Source organism: Sebastes fasciatus, chromosome 23, assembly GCF_043250625.1.
Source record: "Sebastes fasciatus isolate fSebFas1 chromosome 23, fSebFas1.pri, whole genome shotgun sequence".
Classification (NCBI taxonomy): domain Eukaryota; kingdom Metazoa; phylum Chordata; class Actinopteri; order Perciformes; family Sebastidae; genus Sebastes; species Sebastes fasciatus.
Window position 1 is genome coordinate 18,905,801 of NC_133817.1, and position 16,520 is coordinate 18,922,320.

Consider the following 16,520-nt stretch of genomic DNA (forward strand, 5'->3'; position numbering starts at 1 on the left):
GCTAGGGAACACCGTAAGGCCAGACGATCCAATTCTGCTTGAGGAGGAGGAGAGACGGACAGCTCCTGCCACAACAAGCAACTAATAGTGCTGTGGTATGAACTATATATATATATTCCCCACTGCTTCATGTAAACACAGCCTGGCAGACATCACTTTACCTTGGCACTTTGGCCTTTCACTCTAAAGGAAATTGCCAACGGGATGAACATCGCCAGAGAGTGTTAATCTCATGTTCACCTCATTTGTCTGTCTTGACTGTGCTTGTCAAAGACACTCACTCTCCACACAGCTGTAGCGGAGACTTAAATAATACTTTGCACTGTGTTTGACAGAGGAATTTCATCACGACAAGTCTGTACTTTCTTTATCTTTAAAAAGAGTCTGTTCACTCAAATGACTTCCTCCATGTGGTATCTAGTCATTCAGATAGTTTCAGCTTTACGTGCCCTTGTTTTTGAAGTATTCACTTTAGAAGTATCCGCCTTCTTACGCCAACACAAAACAACGTAGGTGAAAGGAAATGCGTTTGTGCTGCTCATTGATTATGCATTGAAAAATGCATTTCACCTCAATTTTTTCAGGGAAACCGAAGAATAGACTGAAACTTTCTGCTAAATATGTATGTTTTGTGATTTGGGTGAACTGACCCTTTTAAAGAATAGTGTGTCCAACCATAGATATATATATACGAAGATGCCTCATTGGCCTTTGGATCGTACGTCAACGTCACCGCCATATTGGGGAGGTCAGGACTGGCCAAACACATACATGTGAACGGGGGAGCTGCCGTTTTTCTGGATCAAAAGCACAACAACGTTTACATTTCTCAACCAATTTCAATGAATTGTTTTTAAATTCAAGCGTTTATAATCTACGGAGATTAGATTCCCCCTACAAAAAAACATTTTTCCCGATGAAAACGGTTCAGTAACATCACTGGCCAGTCTGTCTGTTTATATGGTATTATAAGGTCATACTCTCATAACACACTTTTTCTTTTAAGATTTTTCCATGCACCTAAACTAAAATGTATAATAATCCAACATCCCATCAGCCCCCAAGAAGTCCTTAGTAACAGTAAACTTAGACTTCCAGGCACCCACTCGTCTCAGAAACACATTTTCACACATTTTCTGCCATGTTCTCAGCTTCCAACCTAGATACTCTTGTAGGATCTATCAGCGTTTACCCGCTGAAAAGACCCTTCTAGAGCAAGGCCAAGTGGAGGCAACACAGCCATAAATCAGACCTGGACGTTTGGGTGAAGCTCAAGCTGGCATTGAAAAAAGGGTCATCAATCTATCAGTCAAGCCAGTTATAACTTTGACAGTTTGAAACCAAAAGTGAGGCATAAGTCAAGACGTATCATTCTATATCTTTCTGTCATCTGTCATTGTTGCGGAGGTTTGTAGGTATGCCTCCTCGTGGCCCATTGTTCACGTTGATTGGGGTAACAACAGTGTGACTGGGAGGAATGACGCTATGGAATTTGAGTGGATCTTCAATGGGATCAAAACAATAAAGCAGAAAATCGATGTGAGCAATCGGTAGAAAAAAGGCAATTCATCATAGGAAGACACTTCACATTCCTTCGTGACAACTCTATTGTGTAGGGCTCTAAGTGATGCGTTTGTGTTACGTGTGTGGCACTAGATAAAATAACATAACATACTAATAACATACATACTGTGGAATATATTCCCAACCCACTAAATTTATAAATAGAATTTAAAACAAATCATACAGAGGTCAGAGGTCAAAAGCAAAACAGAATTTGAAACCCAAGTTTTATTTTTCATGACATTTTCTTTTTTGCATTTCACCATCAATAAAGAAGGGAAGAATCGGGGCATTTAGGATTCTCACAATGTAAAAAGTGTCAAATGTATAAAGTGTGCAACAACAACATTGAGGGCTGAGGAATTCAGGCTTGAGCAAGGTAAAAGGCAACTGAATAATGGGCCATAAAGGACAACATGCTTTGCATCATGAGGAAAACTGTTCCGATACTGATGATAAAGTATCAGAATGCAGATTACTGAGTTCCGTGTCTGTATGTGCCACTACGGCACAGCGAAATTAAGAAATCAGCATCGTTTCTTTCGTCGTATTCTTATATTCTAGCAAGAGAGCTCAAATAATTCATAATTACTTCAAGTATTATTTACATTTTCTTGGTTAAGAACTCTATTTTACAAAGTGCATGAGGTCTTTCTTCTGTACAGTGTCAGAAATAGGCAGTCATGTTTATGTACTCACTGTGCAACCATGTACTAATTACATCTTATTGTACAATATTCAAGTTACTGGAAATGCAAATGGACATGATCAGTCTTCTTTTTTTTTTTTTTTTTTACATAATAGCTAGTTATTATATTACCATTATTCTTCATAAAATGGTTGGTGTCACATTACCGTCTTTGTGCGTTCAGTCAACCAAAACTTTTAACAAGCTTAAAATTCATACTTTTACGAACATACATTTCCTTTCTCTGATCATTCAAGTGAATGATTTCATCATTATTCTGTCTCCATCAGACACATTCTGTCCCACACAGAACAATTTGTAATTTCACAGCATTATTTACAGTATAGTATTGTCTTTTTTTTAATGAATAATCATAGTTATAAATTTCTCAAACAGTCCTTTTAGTGTTAGGTAGATGATGATCAAACCAAGTAAACAAATTATTTAGTATGTGTCCAGTTCGCCCCCTAATCTATCACGTCTTGAGAGTTTTTACACTCTTCTTACCTTAAAAACTCACTCGTCGTCACACTGTTGCCAAGCCGATAACTACAGCTTGGAGGCGAAGGGGAGGCCCTCGTACATTTCGGCCTTGAGCTTGGCCCACTCGGCCAGCTTCTGGATGGTGCTCTTCTCCTGGCCCAGCACGCTGGCCGCCTTCCTCAGCTTGGCCTCGTTGCGCTCCAGGTAGCGCTCCCCCTCGCCCTTCAGGAAGTTCAGCTTCTCCATGCGGCTCTCGTTCAGCGGGATGTCCTCGCTCATGTAGGGGTTGAAGCGGAAGTAGGTGTCGGGGGGCAGGAGTGCGTCCAGCATGGTATGCACCTCTGAAATAAGGATGGCAGGGGGGGGGGAGCCTTTAGTTAGCAAAGAGGCAGTTCCTCTTTTGGTTTATATTTCAAGAGACTGAATATCACACTGCCGCAACGCCTCTAATCTGTGCTTTATAAATAAATGTGTGTGGGACGTCAAACACACGCAGGCAACATTTTGTGTGGACTTACCCTCGGTGTCGGTGGCACTGCTGATGACGTGGCTGAGCTTTGTCTTGAGGCTCGTGTAGTTCGTGCTGTTCTGGACCGCCGTCTCGTGTCGTCCGGTGCCCAGTGACAATACACACTGCAGTGGTGTGTTGGGCCACAGACACTTGCACTCATGGATGGCCAGTGCTGTGGGATTGTTGATTAGGAGTCCTCCATCCTAAAGGAGGAGACAGATTGGAAGGAAAATTATAAAGGGAAGGAGAACCACCAATGAAATGAAGGAAGACTGGCAAAGTAACCCAATTGTAGCATGTATCATGTCTTATTTCCAGTGCAAGTGAGGCACAGCAGATGGATTCCAAAACTGTAAAGTCACCTTCAGCGTTGCATCAGTCAAATATGCTTACTAAGCACAAGGTGAATGCACATATAAGACACTTTGTATGTATAGAATGTGCCTCCAGTTTTAATATATTTGTTGTGACAGCCTTTAGGGGACAAATGAGGTGAAGTGGACAGGCTGTCCCAGAGCGGCACAGCTTTGGCCCGGAGGAAAAGAAGCTCCCTGGCCAGAGATGTGCTGCTCTGGCAAACAGCCCCGTTTATTCAGAAGTAAACAAGTAGGAAACGCTGTCTTTTTTAGCAGCTATCAGCAGCTAAAATAAGTCATTTTCTTTGAGTAATTTGGTCGGGAATTCAGCTAAATAAAGAGTCTAATTGCTGCATTACTCTGAATTTAGCTTTGGTTGATACAGCATAGAGTCAAATCTTGACTGACTTAATTTAAAAGCTAATTCCGTGTTTTTATCTCTAAATAATGTTACTGGGTTCATGAAAGAGTCGCTGATCTAAAATGGTGCCAACAATGACAGAAAGAGGACAATCAAGCTGAATGGTTGCCTGGACCGATTTAGTGCTAAACACTCTCATTCTCAGTCTTTCCCCGAGTCCAGTTTTGGGCCACGTCCAACCACTGAAGGGCTTTTGGCTCGGATTAATAGAGATGGAGAGTGTGGCACACCAGAGGTCCGACCCTCCCCAGCAGAGCCGGGGTAAAGGTCATTTCCACGCCTCTACGAGGGGTGGGCAGTAGAAGAGTATCCAAAAAAGCTTAAATCCGCTCTTTCTTTAGGGATAAAGCAAACAACCACACACAGAGGCAGACCCAATAAACATGGGGCTGACAAATACCCCAAGAAGCAGGAGAGAAATACCTAAATAGGCTTCATATCTTGGTCCTGGTCCACTCTGCTGTCCTTGTATTATTATGGGACAATACTGCCTAAAACATATCATTCCTAGCCTAATTATGAAGCTGTTTACCCTCAGGTGTAAGCTATTGAAACAGTGGAACACAGTTGGCACTCTGGAGACAGCAGGTTAATTACACAGCTGCTCCTCAGCTCTGACCCTCAACCTCTCACCCTGGAGGTCTCACCTCACTGAATGGCATCCAGCCTGCATCCAATCACAACACATAAAAAATTCCTCACGCAGGCAAATGACTGCTGTGGCCTAATAATAATAATAGTTTGCTATAATAAAGAACTGCAATCTCAGGGAGAAATAGTTAAATTTGACCTCTCCATTGAGTCTGAGAGAGTCTCTCCACTCCGCTTATGTGTATATATATTTATTTCTCCTGAGAAATACCGCTTCTAGTGCTGAAAACTAGAGTAGTAGTGAGACCGGTGGGTGGCAACGGTAGCTCAAACTGTCAATGGAACACTATGCAGCTCCAAGAGGAATGTGGAGAATAACACACACACACACACACACACACACACACAACTCATTCACTTTCCATCTTTCCATCCCAGTCCATGGGAAACAACTCCAAACAGATACTTTCCGCAGACATGTGAACGGGGACAGAAATGTGCAAACAGATCACACAAAAGCATATTATACGTGCAAATCAGGGCTGGGCGATATGGCCAAAATCTTCTATCATGATAAAGGTAATTTCATATCTGGATAATGATTTATATCACGATATAGCATCTTTTCTGGTTATTCAATACATAAAGAGTCTATATGAAATAACCACACGATAAAGCTTATTTTTTTTATACTCCTGTGTGATATTAAATACTTTACAAATGAAAATTATTTTCTAATTTTAAGAACTTGAGAGCAAAATGAACAGTTTTAAGTGAAATTATACAGAAAAAATAAATAAATACAGGCCTAGCAATAGAAATGATATAGAAAAATATAAACAATAGACATGTTTATATTGTTTTGACGATGGATATCATCATATTACCCAGCCCTAATGCAAATGGAAATAAAACACAACTTGCATTAGAGATGGAAGTCATATCTGAACCATATATATATAAATCAACATCACATTATTATATGCAGTAGAGATCCTCAGTTCATGTAATAACAGCTAATTCAAAACTGATGGCTCCATCTCATGCTATCTTGCTCCTATGGAATAATCCTTTTAGCTGGAGACTGCTCAGATAATGTCAAATTGCCATTTAGCATGCCAATATCGAATATGATCAGATTTCTGTCTTGTTGATACATTAGTAGCAAACATCACATGAGTTTTCGGGGTTAGAGGTTGCTGTTACATTTGTTACTTTGCTAAATTAGTAGTTTGTGTTTTCATTCTAAATGCAGAGGAGAATGAAGGCTTAGGTCTGTAAACATGCAGAGTGCTATTGGAGATTAGGGTGTGTTACTGACTAAACACTGTAAAGGGCTGTCTAATAGGACTCTCGCATTAGGAAATGGCAGGGGAGAGAAATACTTGTCAGAAGCAGGGACAAGGCTAATTTAGCCTAAGTAGGTTATCAAAATGAAGCTAAGCCGTGAGCATAATTGCTGCCCATAAAGACCATCCAAAGATATCTGGCCTAATAATCATAAAATAAAAGGTGCTCTGTGGTATGGACCCACGCATTATAAAAGATCATAGTGGCAGAAAGCAAAATACATTAATGCTACAAACACTGTAGTCATTTATCAGATGCCTCAACAGCCTGCTTTTCATTCAATGACCTCCCACTTAACCTATATAATCTACCATTTTTTAACCTTTAAAAAAGAAAAACAAGCTAGCATCCATTACCTAATGCACTATGTCATTAGTCAGTGTGAGAACGCAAAGGAGTCATTTATCCAGCTGCAGAGTGTGTCACTTAGACATTTAATTTAATAGGAAGTCAGGAGTAGCAGTATAGAGCGGTGAAGGGATGACGTATATTTGTAGGCCAACCTGGAAGTTGGAATCACCCTGGGTTCCCTTGAAAAAAGGCCAATGGGATTTTTCCACTGGGTTTTGGATTATTGCGGAAAATAAGCTCTGTGGCAAACAAATGTTTATGATACTTACACGTTTTGCTCAGCAAGATAATCTCCATAAATGAACACAATTTTTATGATTTTTGAAGTGTGAATGCAATCGCCAGAAGTAAAAAACTAACGTTAGGCTATAAACGAACTACACCACGGTCGCATGAGCGCGAGAATACACAACGAGGCTGTAAAGGCGGACGAGTTGGCGTGATGACGTTTTGTAGTCTCATTTAGCCACTTGTTAGCAACCGCCTTTTTTAAAGACATATAAAAGCTTCAAAATTCACGAGGGGGATATTTACTGACATATTTTATATTGTAGAGCAAAATGTTAAAATCTCTTAAATGTTAACCACAGACCTTATTTCAAGCGTCTAACTAAAAAGCCATTCAAAGAAATCCTTTGACTTGGAGACGAGGGAACTGGAGGTAAAATACTAACTAATTTCCAGGTTTTAGGACTAATTCCTCTAGCACTCTATTGTCTTCCTCAAACATACTTCAGCAGGACACTGTTTAAGGGGCAAACATAGGCTTGTAGTGAGACACTACTACATTGAAAACATATCAATTATTATTATTATATTATAAGTATTTTTTTCCATTTTGGACCACCTGAATAAAGCTTTTAGACAGTGTTGGTCTGCCAGGCAGGAGCACATCACAAGTTTTCCAATTCTCTGGAGGAAGGCAGGCTAAGTCATGTGACGACGAGGCCTTTGATGTTTAGGGGGCACAGGGTGGGTCCAAGGACTCTCTCTCTACCTCCATCTCATTCTGTTCACTTTCTCTGAGACTCTTGACAGCAAGAGGAGACGATGCCTTCAAGGTTATGGGTTTGGAAAAGTGAAACAAATCTACACGCATACCCTTGATGTGTACACACACACACACACACACACACACACACACACACACACGCACAGAGTGCAGTGTAGTGCTTCTGTCCTTGGCACGAGGCAATGCAGTGCCACAGCGGAAGTTTATTAATTGCTCAAATTTCCAGGAAATTACCCTCTCACAATAAACTAGGGCTCTCAGAGAAATGTGACTTCTTTGATCACTATGGCGATCTGCACCACTGCTAATGCTGATGCAAATGAAAAAAAAAAAATCATCTCCAAGGACAATGTCAGAACATTATTGATCACGTTGCTGCATTTTTGGATAAAATTACATCTGGCAACACCCTAATGCTATCATCTATTCTGCAACCCGTGTTATTATCAGCCTCCTTTATCAAACTTCAATATTTAAATTCAGATGACTAAACTAAACTGAGCTAAATTTGGCAAAGGTATCTCCCAGTTCTCTCAGTTCCGTGTCGTACCTGATGGAGGTCTTTTCCCAGGACAAATTCCTGGAAGTAGCCCGGGGCGGCAGACGAGGCCCTGATAGCCTGCCACATTTTGTGGTTGCAGTCTCCGAGGTAGTGGGATCTCACTCCTGGCATAAGTCTGTAGTTCCTAAACGCGTAGGCCTTCAGAGGTAAACCCCTGTTCACAATGGTGCTCACTGCTGACACCTGGTGGACACACAGAGGGCATATTTAGAGAGGAACATGCCAGGTCTTCTATATTTTTACAGCACTTCAACAAGCTGGTGTTTTGCTGTAAAAATAAATAAAAATAAAACAATTTTAAAAATGTTTTAATTATTTTGATCTAAAAAAAATGAGCATTTGTGTGTCTCTTTGTATGAACATCCTCAAATAAAATTAACCCATGCACACATTAAACAGTGTAGAGCTGAAAAGACATGTGGCTTACTTTGGGGCAGTCGGGGTCCCTGGCACTCTCAATCATACGCCCCTCACCCATCCGTTCCCTAAAGTAAATATAAAAACAGATTAAAGATACAGGCAACTAAATATAGACTACCCCAGTGTCTTTGAAATCAAGGCTGAAAGAGAATTGTAAAGGAATGGAAAGACAGGGGGGGGGGGGGAAAGGATGAGAGTCCTGCAGACTAACTTGAGGATGTTTTCCCATATCTCGCTGTCATAGAAAGCGTGGCTCCAGCCCATCTTTACGGTTCCAACGATGACATTCTGTTTGAAGACATCCGAGCCCAGCTTCCTGTACATCTCCTCGCACTCCTCTAAGGGGATCTGAAATATACCCAGCATGAACGCCAGAATCGCACCTAAAGAAAGACGAGAGGAGAAAGTGTGATGTGCCAGTGAGCAAGGGAGTATCGGGAGATAACATACATTCCCTTGTGGGGTTAGTGTTCGAGAATACAACCGTAGAATGGAACACTGGTACATTTTTCTTTATAAGGTCATAATACACAAACTGCCTCCTTCTGCATGTTCTCTACTGACTCCTAAAACTATCAGTAGCTGCAACCTTTGGTCGTACAGACAAATTATGTACATCATTCCTCGAACCCACACTGTCTTTGGTGAAAGTACTCATCTTGGTGTGAGCTATAGAGTCATTTTATAAGCTTGGAAGATTTTAAAACAGGATTAAGGACTATTTGACTATTTGAATGTACATGTCCTGTTACTGAACAACACTGCTATTTCATTGGTTGATGCAATTTGCGGTTTGTTTTAAGTCTGATGTTGTGTTTTTCTGTGAAACTTTTCATGGCCAGGACTCCCTTGAATAAGACGTTTTCAATCTAAATGGGAATATCCTGGTAAAATAAAGATAAAATAAAAAATTAATAAATAAAAAAAAAAAGAGTGAGAAAAAACCCCACAAACACTAAACAGTGATGACTACATACCTGTGCTGACTCCACAGATGTAGTCGAACAACTGGTGGACTCGTTTGCCAGTCAGGTTTTGCAGTTTATGGAGAGTCTGCAGGGCCAGCAGTCCCCTGTAACAAAGGCACAATGTTTACAAACCTAGACATGTAATATTTATAAGGAATACATTTTCAAGGTGCTAAATACAGGATTGGGAGCATTTCTATTGCCTCTAAAAGGCTATCAGCATGGCGACGACGAGCACTGAACGGCGAAAGTGCTGACAGAGATAACGTTGTTTACTTGATGGGGAACTCGAGGCTGGGTGCTACGCTTCTGCGACGACGCCGTCGGGCGGGACGACGTTATCATGTGTAACCGCTGTATGAAAGCAGTACAGAGCGTAAGCGTGAGCTAGCCAGTGGGGAATGCTTCCATGCACAAATGTGCACTAAAAGCACGCACGGCCGGCTCAGCTTTCTCAACAAAGCAAGAAGAAGCTCAGATTACAACACACAGGGAGATATTACCACACTAACATTATATCTTTACATAGCAAATAGTTGTTTGCTGCTATATTAATGCTCTGGATATCAAATTTAGCACCTTTAAGGAGTTTTTTTTTATGAAAATGACTTGGATACTTTCTTTTTTACTTTCACATTTTCCCCCTGGTATAGCTTTACCTTGTTCCACCTCCGTCTATGGCCAGGACCCGAATTCCTCTGCCTTTGACTGGTTCGTTGTAGCCAACCAGGGCCAGTGCTTCTCTCACAGAAGACTGAAGAGGGAGGTCTCTGGCCTGGCGTAATCGCAGCAAGCAGGGCAGCACACTCTCCTAAAGGTCACAAACATACTGAATTTCCAACAATTTCCAAAATCATTTGAGCACTGTGCAACACATCTGACATCAAACTGAGCTGCAGGGTTTTGTTAAAAAGAAATTGTGACAGTGATACACACTAACCTTGATAGCTACACCTCGCGTCTCGGGGTACTCCAGGAGGTGATAGCTGAGCTCCTCCACTCGACTGGTGAGGAGCTTGATGTCAGTGACTCTCTGCAGGCCTTTCGCAAGGGTTCTGGTCCTGTTATCTACACTCACCCTGGCTGTTATCTACATGACAAATACACACCATGTACAAAACATTAGGACCATCTGTTAGATATAAGGCCTCAAACAGATTTTATTTAAAAAATGTCCTAGCAATACCAAGTGAAATCACAGAAATGATTGTTTGCCATTTTGATTTTTGGCCCCTTGCATTCAACTTTCATTAGAGCCATACTGAGTGCCTTACCTTCTCTCTTTGAGTCAACAGCTGTTTCACTTTATCCGCTTTCTCCTCTTCGCTGGCTGTCTTCTCTCCTGCCTTGTCCACAGTGGGCTCTTCCACAGCGACTACTGAAGACGTGTCTTTTTTAGCTGCAACACTTTTGGACTCACCTCTGAATTTGGGGACCAGGGGTGCGATGTAGTTGCCGACAAACGCCTGAACGCTGGGCCGAGGGTAGGAAAGATAGCGGGTGAAGCCTTTTTTAGGGGAGGTAGCAGGCACGGGGACGGACTGAGCTGCACTTTCAGTAGCAGGGATGTCCGAGGAGGGCTTCCCTGATGGAGGACTGAGCTTTTCTGGTGGAGAAGGAGACGGAGAGGTAGCGGGAGGAGAGGTAGTGGGTGCTTCAATACTTTTAGCCTCTGCCACTGGAGACAAAATAGGAATGTGGTCCCTAGTTGTCTGAGCAACGGCGCTGAAGGTGGGCTCAGACACAGGATCATCCCCTTCTCTGTGCTGCTGCGGTGGCCTGGCGTCTCCTCCTTCCTCTTGTGTGCTGGTGCCAAAGTAACTATTGATGTGCTGAGCAAGATTTTTGTAGGTGTCATCCATGTTGGTGGACAGAGCCGCTGGGTGAAACAGCTGCATGGTTTGTTTAGCCACAGTCGAGGAAGAGCTTGATGCAGACGCATTCGTTGCTGAAGCTAAACTGGGTGTGGACTTCTTTGTGGCAACAAAAGGATTTTCTGTAACTTGCTGCCGTGGCTTGTCTGACTCTTCCTCCTTCACCGTGTTCCTCTCACCTTCTTCTTCTTCTTTCATGCTGGTGTCAGGCGACGAGGCCGTATCTGCGTTGTTGTTCGAGGTTAAGGTCTCGGCTTTGCCCGGAACCTTTTCCGCATGGGTGCTGTCGACTGCGGCGCTGCCAGGCTTGAAGCGAGAGAACTTGGAGATGAGGTCTGTGCTGCCTACGGCCTTGGTGACACTGTCGAGTGTGGTCCTGATTCGCGACATGCGTTTGCTGGCTCACTCGGAATGGCAGTGGAGAACTTGAAGTCAATCAGGCGACTGGATGAGGTCCGTGTAAAACGATGCCGCATTCTGGCAGACTTATCTGCCACCAGCAGGTTTTGGAAGAAAATCCATTTTTAGAGGGAACTAGCAATGTTGCTGCTTGTTCTGATGTTTTCTGAAAGAAAAAGAAAAAGATTGAAAAGAAAATTATTTAAAAGAAAACCACCTTTTTCAGAGGAGCAAGCATATTACACTGCTGGACGCTACCTGGAGAACTCCTCCCACCCCCTCCACGATGAGCTAGTCAAGATGAGGAGCACCTTCAGCCACAGACTCATCCCCCCTCGGCACAACACAAAGAGCCTGGGTCAGTCCTTCATGCTGGTAGCCATCAGGCTCCACAACCAAGGCTGACCCCCATATGAGAACTATGAGGACTTTAAGAACTTTAAACATGCACTATCTGCAACCATCTTGGACTCTAACCACTGGCGCACTTTACACTTACTTTACACTATACATCCTATATACCACTTTATAGACTGCACATATGTACATATTACATTTATTTATTGTACATACTACATTTATTTATTGACGGACTGTACACACTATGTTCACCCATTCACTCTGTATCTTTTATATCTCTATTTATTGTTTTTGTATACCTTTACCTCTCCTGTGTTTCACTCTGTTTGCTGATGTTGCTGCTTTGACACCTGAATTTCCCTCCGGAGATTAATAAAGGTTCATCTTATCTTATCTTATCTTATTTACTCTTCTAAATATTTGCAAAGCGGAAAAAGAGTCAAAACACTGGATGTGGTGTCAGCTCCGGCCTTCTTAGCCTTACCCTGTCGTCACCACTCATCTTTCTGTCACACTGTTTTTTTTTTTTTGCTTGCTGAGTTTGATGGTGACAAACAAGATTAGTAATCTGACCTTTTTCTTACTTCTAATATATCTCTAAATTATTCCACAGTGGTATTTTCTGCAGGCTACACACCCCGACCTGTAACCTGTTTTCTTATCTTGGATAGTGTTTTTTTAAAAGTTGTCATATACCTACTCATGTCTGTTATCTAGGCAGAACATTATAGGGAAAGCATTGGGCCAACAGAGGGCTCCATGTGCCACCCCACGCTTCCTGGTAGCCATGGAAACTGTCTCAGCAACAAAACAGATACGACAACAAGCTTTCAAGCAACTTCGCTAAAACCTCCCAGAGGCCCTGTATGCTGTTTATTGCTACGAAGACGAGCTGGAAGACATTCATTAACAATGTATTTCAGGACAGAGTCAGCTCATCTTGTGAACGCTTTGCTGGAGAGACGCCACCACACTGACACCAAGGAGCAGGAGGATGACTCCCCTCCGGACACTGAGATGAAGACTATTAACTGGGTTGCTAGCAAAGACTTTACAGTGGAAGTGGGTGTAAAGCAGATCAGAGAGTATATCCAAACATGGGAGCTGCAACCCTGCTGGATCCACTGTCTGGACTTCCTCTACCTCACCGACGAGGAGCATCACACCTTCTACCACTACCAGGCCCGCTTCAGCACCCCGACCCCCAGGAAGCCCATCCAGGGCACAGCCAGCGTCTACTTCGCCGTGGACATCTCTAACGTGAAACCCCCCACTGTGCCCGTGGAGGTGCGCTTCGTGGTGGAGTCAAACCGACTGGTGCACACACCCGGGAGGAGCCGGTTCAGAGAGAAGTGGCTGGCGGAGGTTATTGACAGCAAGAAGTGGCTCCAAAAAGCGGTGGACCATTTACCACTTGGCATGAAGCCAGGATAGCTAGATAGATAGATACAGACCAACCACCCAGAAGAAGATCTCTGGATCCTTCCTAAAATAAAAGTCAACTTGCTAACTAAATGTTTGCAGTATTAAATCACACATACGGGCTTTATTTGCCCTAATGCAGGGGTCAGCAACGTTTACTATCAAAAGAGACATTTTAGGCAAAAAAAAAATTATAAAAAAATCTGTCTGGAGCCGCAAAACATTTGATCATTGTGATGAAGGTAACACAGTTTATAGTTTAAGTATATAGTATATAAGTCTAATGCAGTGAGGGCCAAAGAGACATTGTACTATGGAGTATTAGGGCCACATTGAGGGAAAAAACATCTGAGATTTACAGAATAAAGTCATAAATTTACGAGAATTAAGTCATAAATTTACGAGAAAAACGTTGTAATATTACAAGAATAAAGTCGTAATATTATGAGAATTAAGTCATAACTTTACAAGAAAAAAAGAAAATAACACGTAAAATTACTACTTTATAATATTAAGAATTTATTTTCATAATATTACAACTTTTTTCTCTTAAACCTATGACCTTATTTTCATAATATTATGACTTTATTCTCGAAATCTCAGATTTTTTCCTCAATGTGGCCCTAATACTGGACATACTCCGTCGTACCATAGACCTAAAACAATGATAAATAAAAAAGAAAATATAAACAAAAAACAGTTATTCATTTCCATGTTTATAAATCCACAGGGAGCCACTGGAGAGGAGCTGAAGAGAAGCATGTAGCTCCAGAGCTGCAGGTTGTTTAGGGACACCTGATCTAATGAGATCAATCAATTATAAAGTCACGTTTGATAGCTTAAACAAGAAGGCTAGTTAGCTGTCAGGCTATCAGTACGTTTTGTTGAACCTCATAGTGACAGTCACGTTAAGCTAACGTATTCAAGACACCGAAGCCCTTTGTATTAGATAATATGCTTTAATAAAACAAATAAAGAGCTCTTCACTATGATGTTTGAAAGCGAGCATGCCATCTAGGCAGACAGCTGACGTGCAATGTGTAGCTACATAGAAGCGTTAGCATTGCATTAGCTGCTGTTAGCTATCTAATAGAGAGGATAGTGTCAGGTTTTTACGCAATGTCACAAGAAATAAACAAAACTTGTTTCTTACCATACGAAGCAAAGACCGTCAAATATGTTGCCACAAACGTTTCATTCAGTGTGGTGCTGCTACATGTATGTATGTATGTATGTATGTATGTATGCGTGGTGCTAGTTAGAGAAAATAAACAGGAAGAGAAGCGGAAGTGACGCATTGAGCCCTGTAACAGTGCAATGCTTTATTTATGCCACTAGGTGTCGACAAATCATCTTTGGAATAAAAACAACACATTTCACTGCAAAAAAAAAGGAACAATTACAATTTAAAGATATCAATAATCCACAGCACAGTATAGATAGATAGATAGATAGATAGATAGATAGATAGATAGATAGATAGATAGATAGATAGATAGATAGATAGATAGATAGATAGAAAGAAACTTTATTGATCCTAAGGGAAATTCAAGTTTCCAGCATCACAGTTCCATAGTGCAAAACATGTTAGTAAAAAGGCAGTAAAAAAGTTAGTAGTGCAAAGTACAAAAAATATACCAGATATAAAAATACAAGGAGATGAAAAAACTGTTAAAACTGAATATAGTGCAGGGTAACAGCTGTGATACACGACTATTAAAAAAAGTGAATATAGTGCAGAAGAGACTGTTAAAAATGAGTATAGTGCAGGATAACTCCAGTAGCTTAGTCTATGAAAGTGCACTGTGTGCATTATTATCTGTCCTGCAGACCATACTCCTTTGTCCCCCTCCTCTCTAGAGAGGTGTTGTACAGTTTGATGGCTCAGGGGACAAAGCATTTCCTGAGTCTGTCTGTGCTCCACAGACAGACTCGGGAAATCCTTTGTGGAGGAGCAGCAGCCTGCCCCTAAACAAGCTCCTCTGTTTGGTGATGACGGCGTGCAGAGGATGGCTGGCATTGTCCAGTATGGCCAGTAGTCTGTTGAGTATTCTTTCCTCTGCCACCGTCACCAGAGAGTCGAGCTCCATGCCGACCACGTACTGTACTTTATTCTTTGAGAGAAAATATATTAAAGTTAATGAAACCCATGTTTAATTCCCAAGTTCTATCAATACCTAATGCAATGCTGCACAAAGCACAGGTGTGTGCATAACATTAACGGTGGCTCTGTTCTATTCAAGTGTCCCAGTGAGAGTGACAGTGAGCCAGCATGCACGATACCAGCACCCTGAAATCAAAGCAGCTAAATTGAATTCAGCCGTCATTAATTTCATTATTTACACCTGTGCTTTTCCTGCTGTGAAAAGTCAAAATATCTTTAGTGAAAAAGGCCTATTAGATGCAATCGTGTGAAATGCTTTTTGCTACAATTATAAAAGGAAATACTTTGTACAAGGGCATATTAAGAACATATACATATCGGGAAGTATGAATGTACATATATAAGAAATACTTTGTACAAGGCATATTAAGAACATAATACAGGCATATTAAGAACATATACATTAAGAACATATACAGTATAAGATATATGATTGTGTGAGAAGGTGTCGTATAAATGATCTATTTAAAAGCTATTAACTGGCTCTTTCTCGAATATCATGCACACATACACACACGCTTGTCAATCAATCCCTATTGTTCAAAATGGCTTTTAAGTCAGTGGGGTGACGCAGCAGATGTGAGCCAATGCACAATAGATTTTTTTTCCCAAATAATAGTTCTCAACAATTCACTTCCTGAGCATTTTGCAGTCCAAATGAAACAAGTGAATTGAAGCCAGCAAAAGTTGAGTTATACCATCAGTTAGCTTTGTGTGGGCCGCAGGTGACAATGGATGAAGGCTGTACTAATGATAATAATATGTCTAGCACCATGTGACAGATACAGGCAAGTGGCTGCCCTGGTAAAAGATTAATACGTGTGGAGGTGTCTTTTTCAAACTGATCTTGTTCACACTTGAAATTCACTTGAGAGGCACAGTGGCGGCTTTACATAGCCGTATATATAAATATATCAGTATCAATATCACAGGTAATCATTGTTAATGGTAGATATGTGTAGAAAGTAGATTGGTTATGCTCAGATGGTAATGTGGAAAGATAAAATGTGCCACTGCCATTGAAG

General features: G+C 41.4%; 1 protein-coding gene across 1 annotated transcript; it reads right to left on the reverse strand.

Moving 5' to 3' along the window:
* Positions 1-1,759: 1,759 nt before the first annotated feature.
* pnpla8 (patatin-like phospholipase domain containing 8) lies at positions 1,760-14,646 on the reverse strand. The gene is made up of 10 exons (XM_074626362.1): positions 14,485-14,646; positions 10,551-11,715; positions 10,217-10,366; positions 9,936-10,087; positions 9,286-9,380; positions 8,520-8,691; positions 8,316-8,373; positions 7,877-8,071; positions 3,253-3,448; positions 1,760-3,075 (listed from the first exon to the last, which is right to left on the reverse strand). Exons 2-10 carry the CDS (start codon positions 11,538-11,540, stop codon positions 2,801-2,803), a joined length of 2,283 nt encoding a protein of 760 aa, XP_074482463.1. The 5' UTR covers positions 11,541-11,715; positions 14,485-14,646; the 3' UTR covers positions 1,760-2,800.
* Between the last annotated feature and the right edge of the window lie 1,874 nt (positions 14,647-16,520).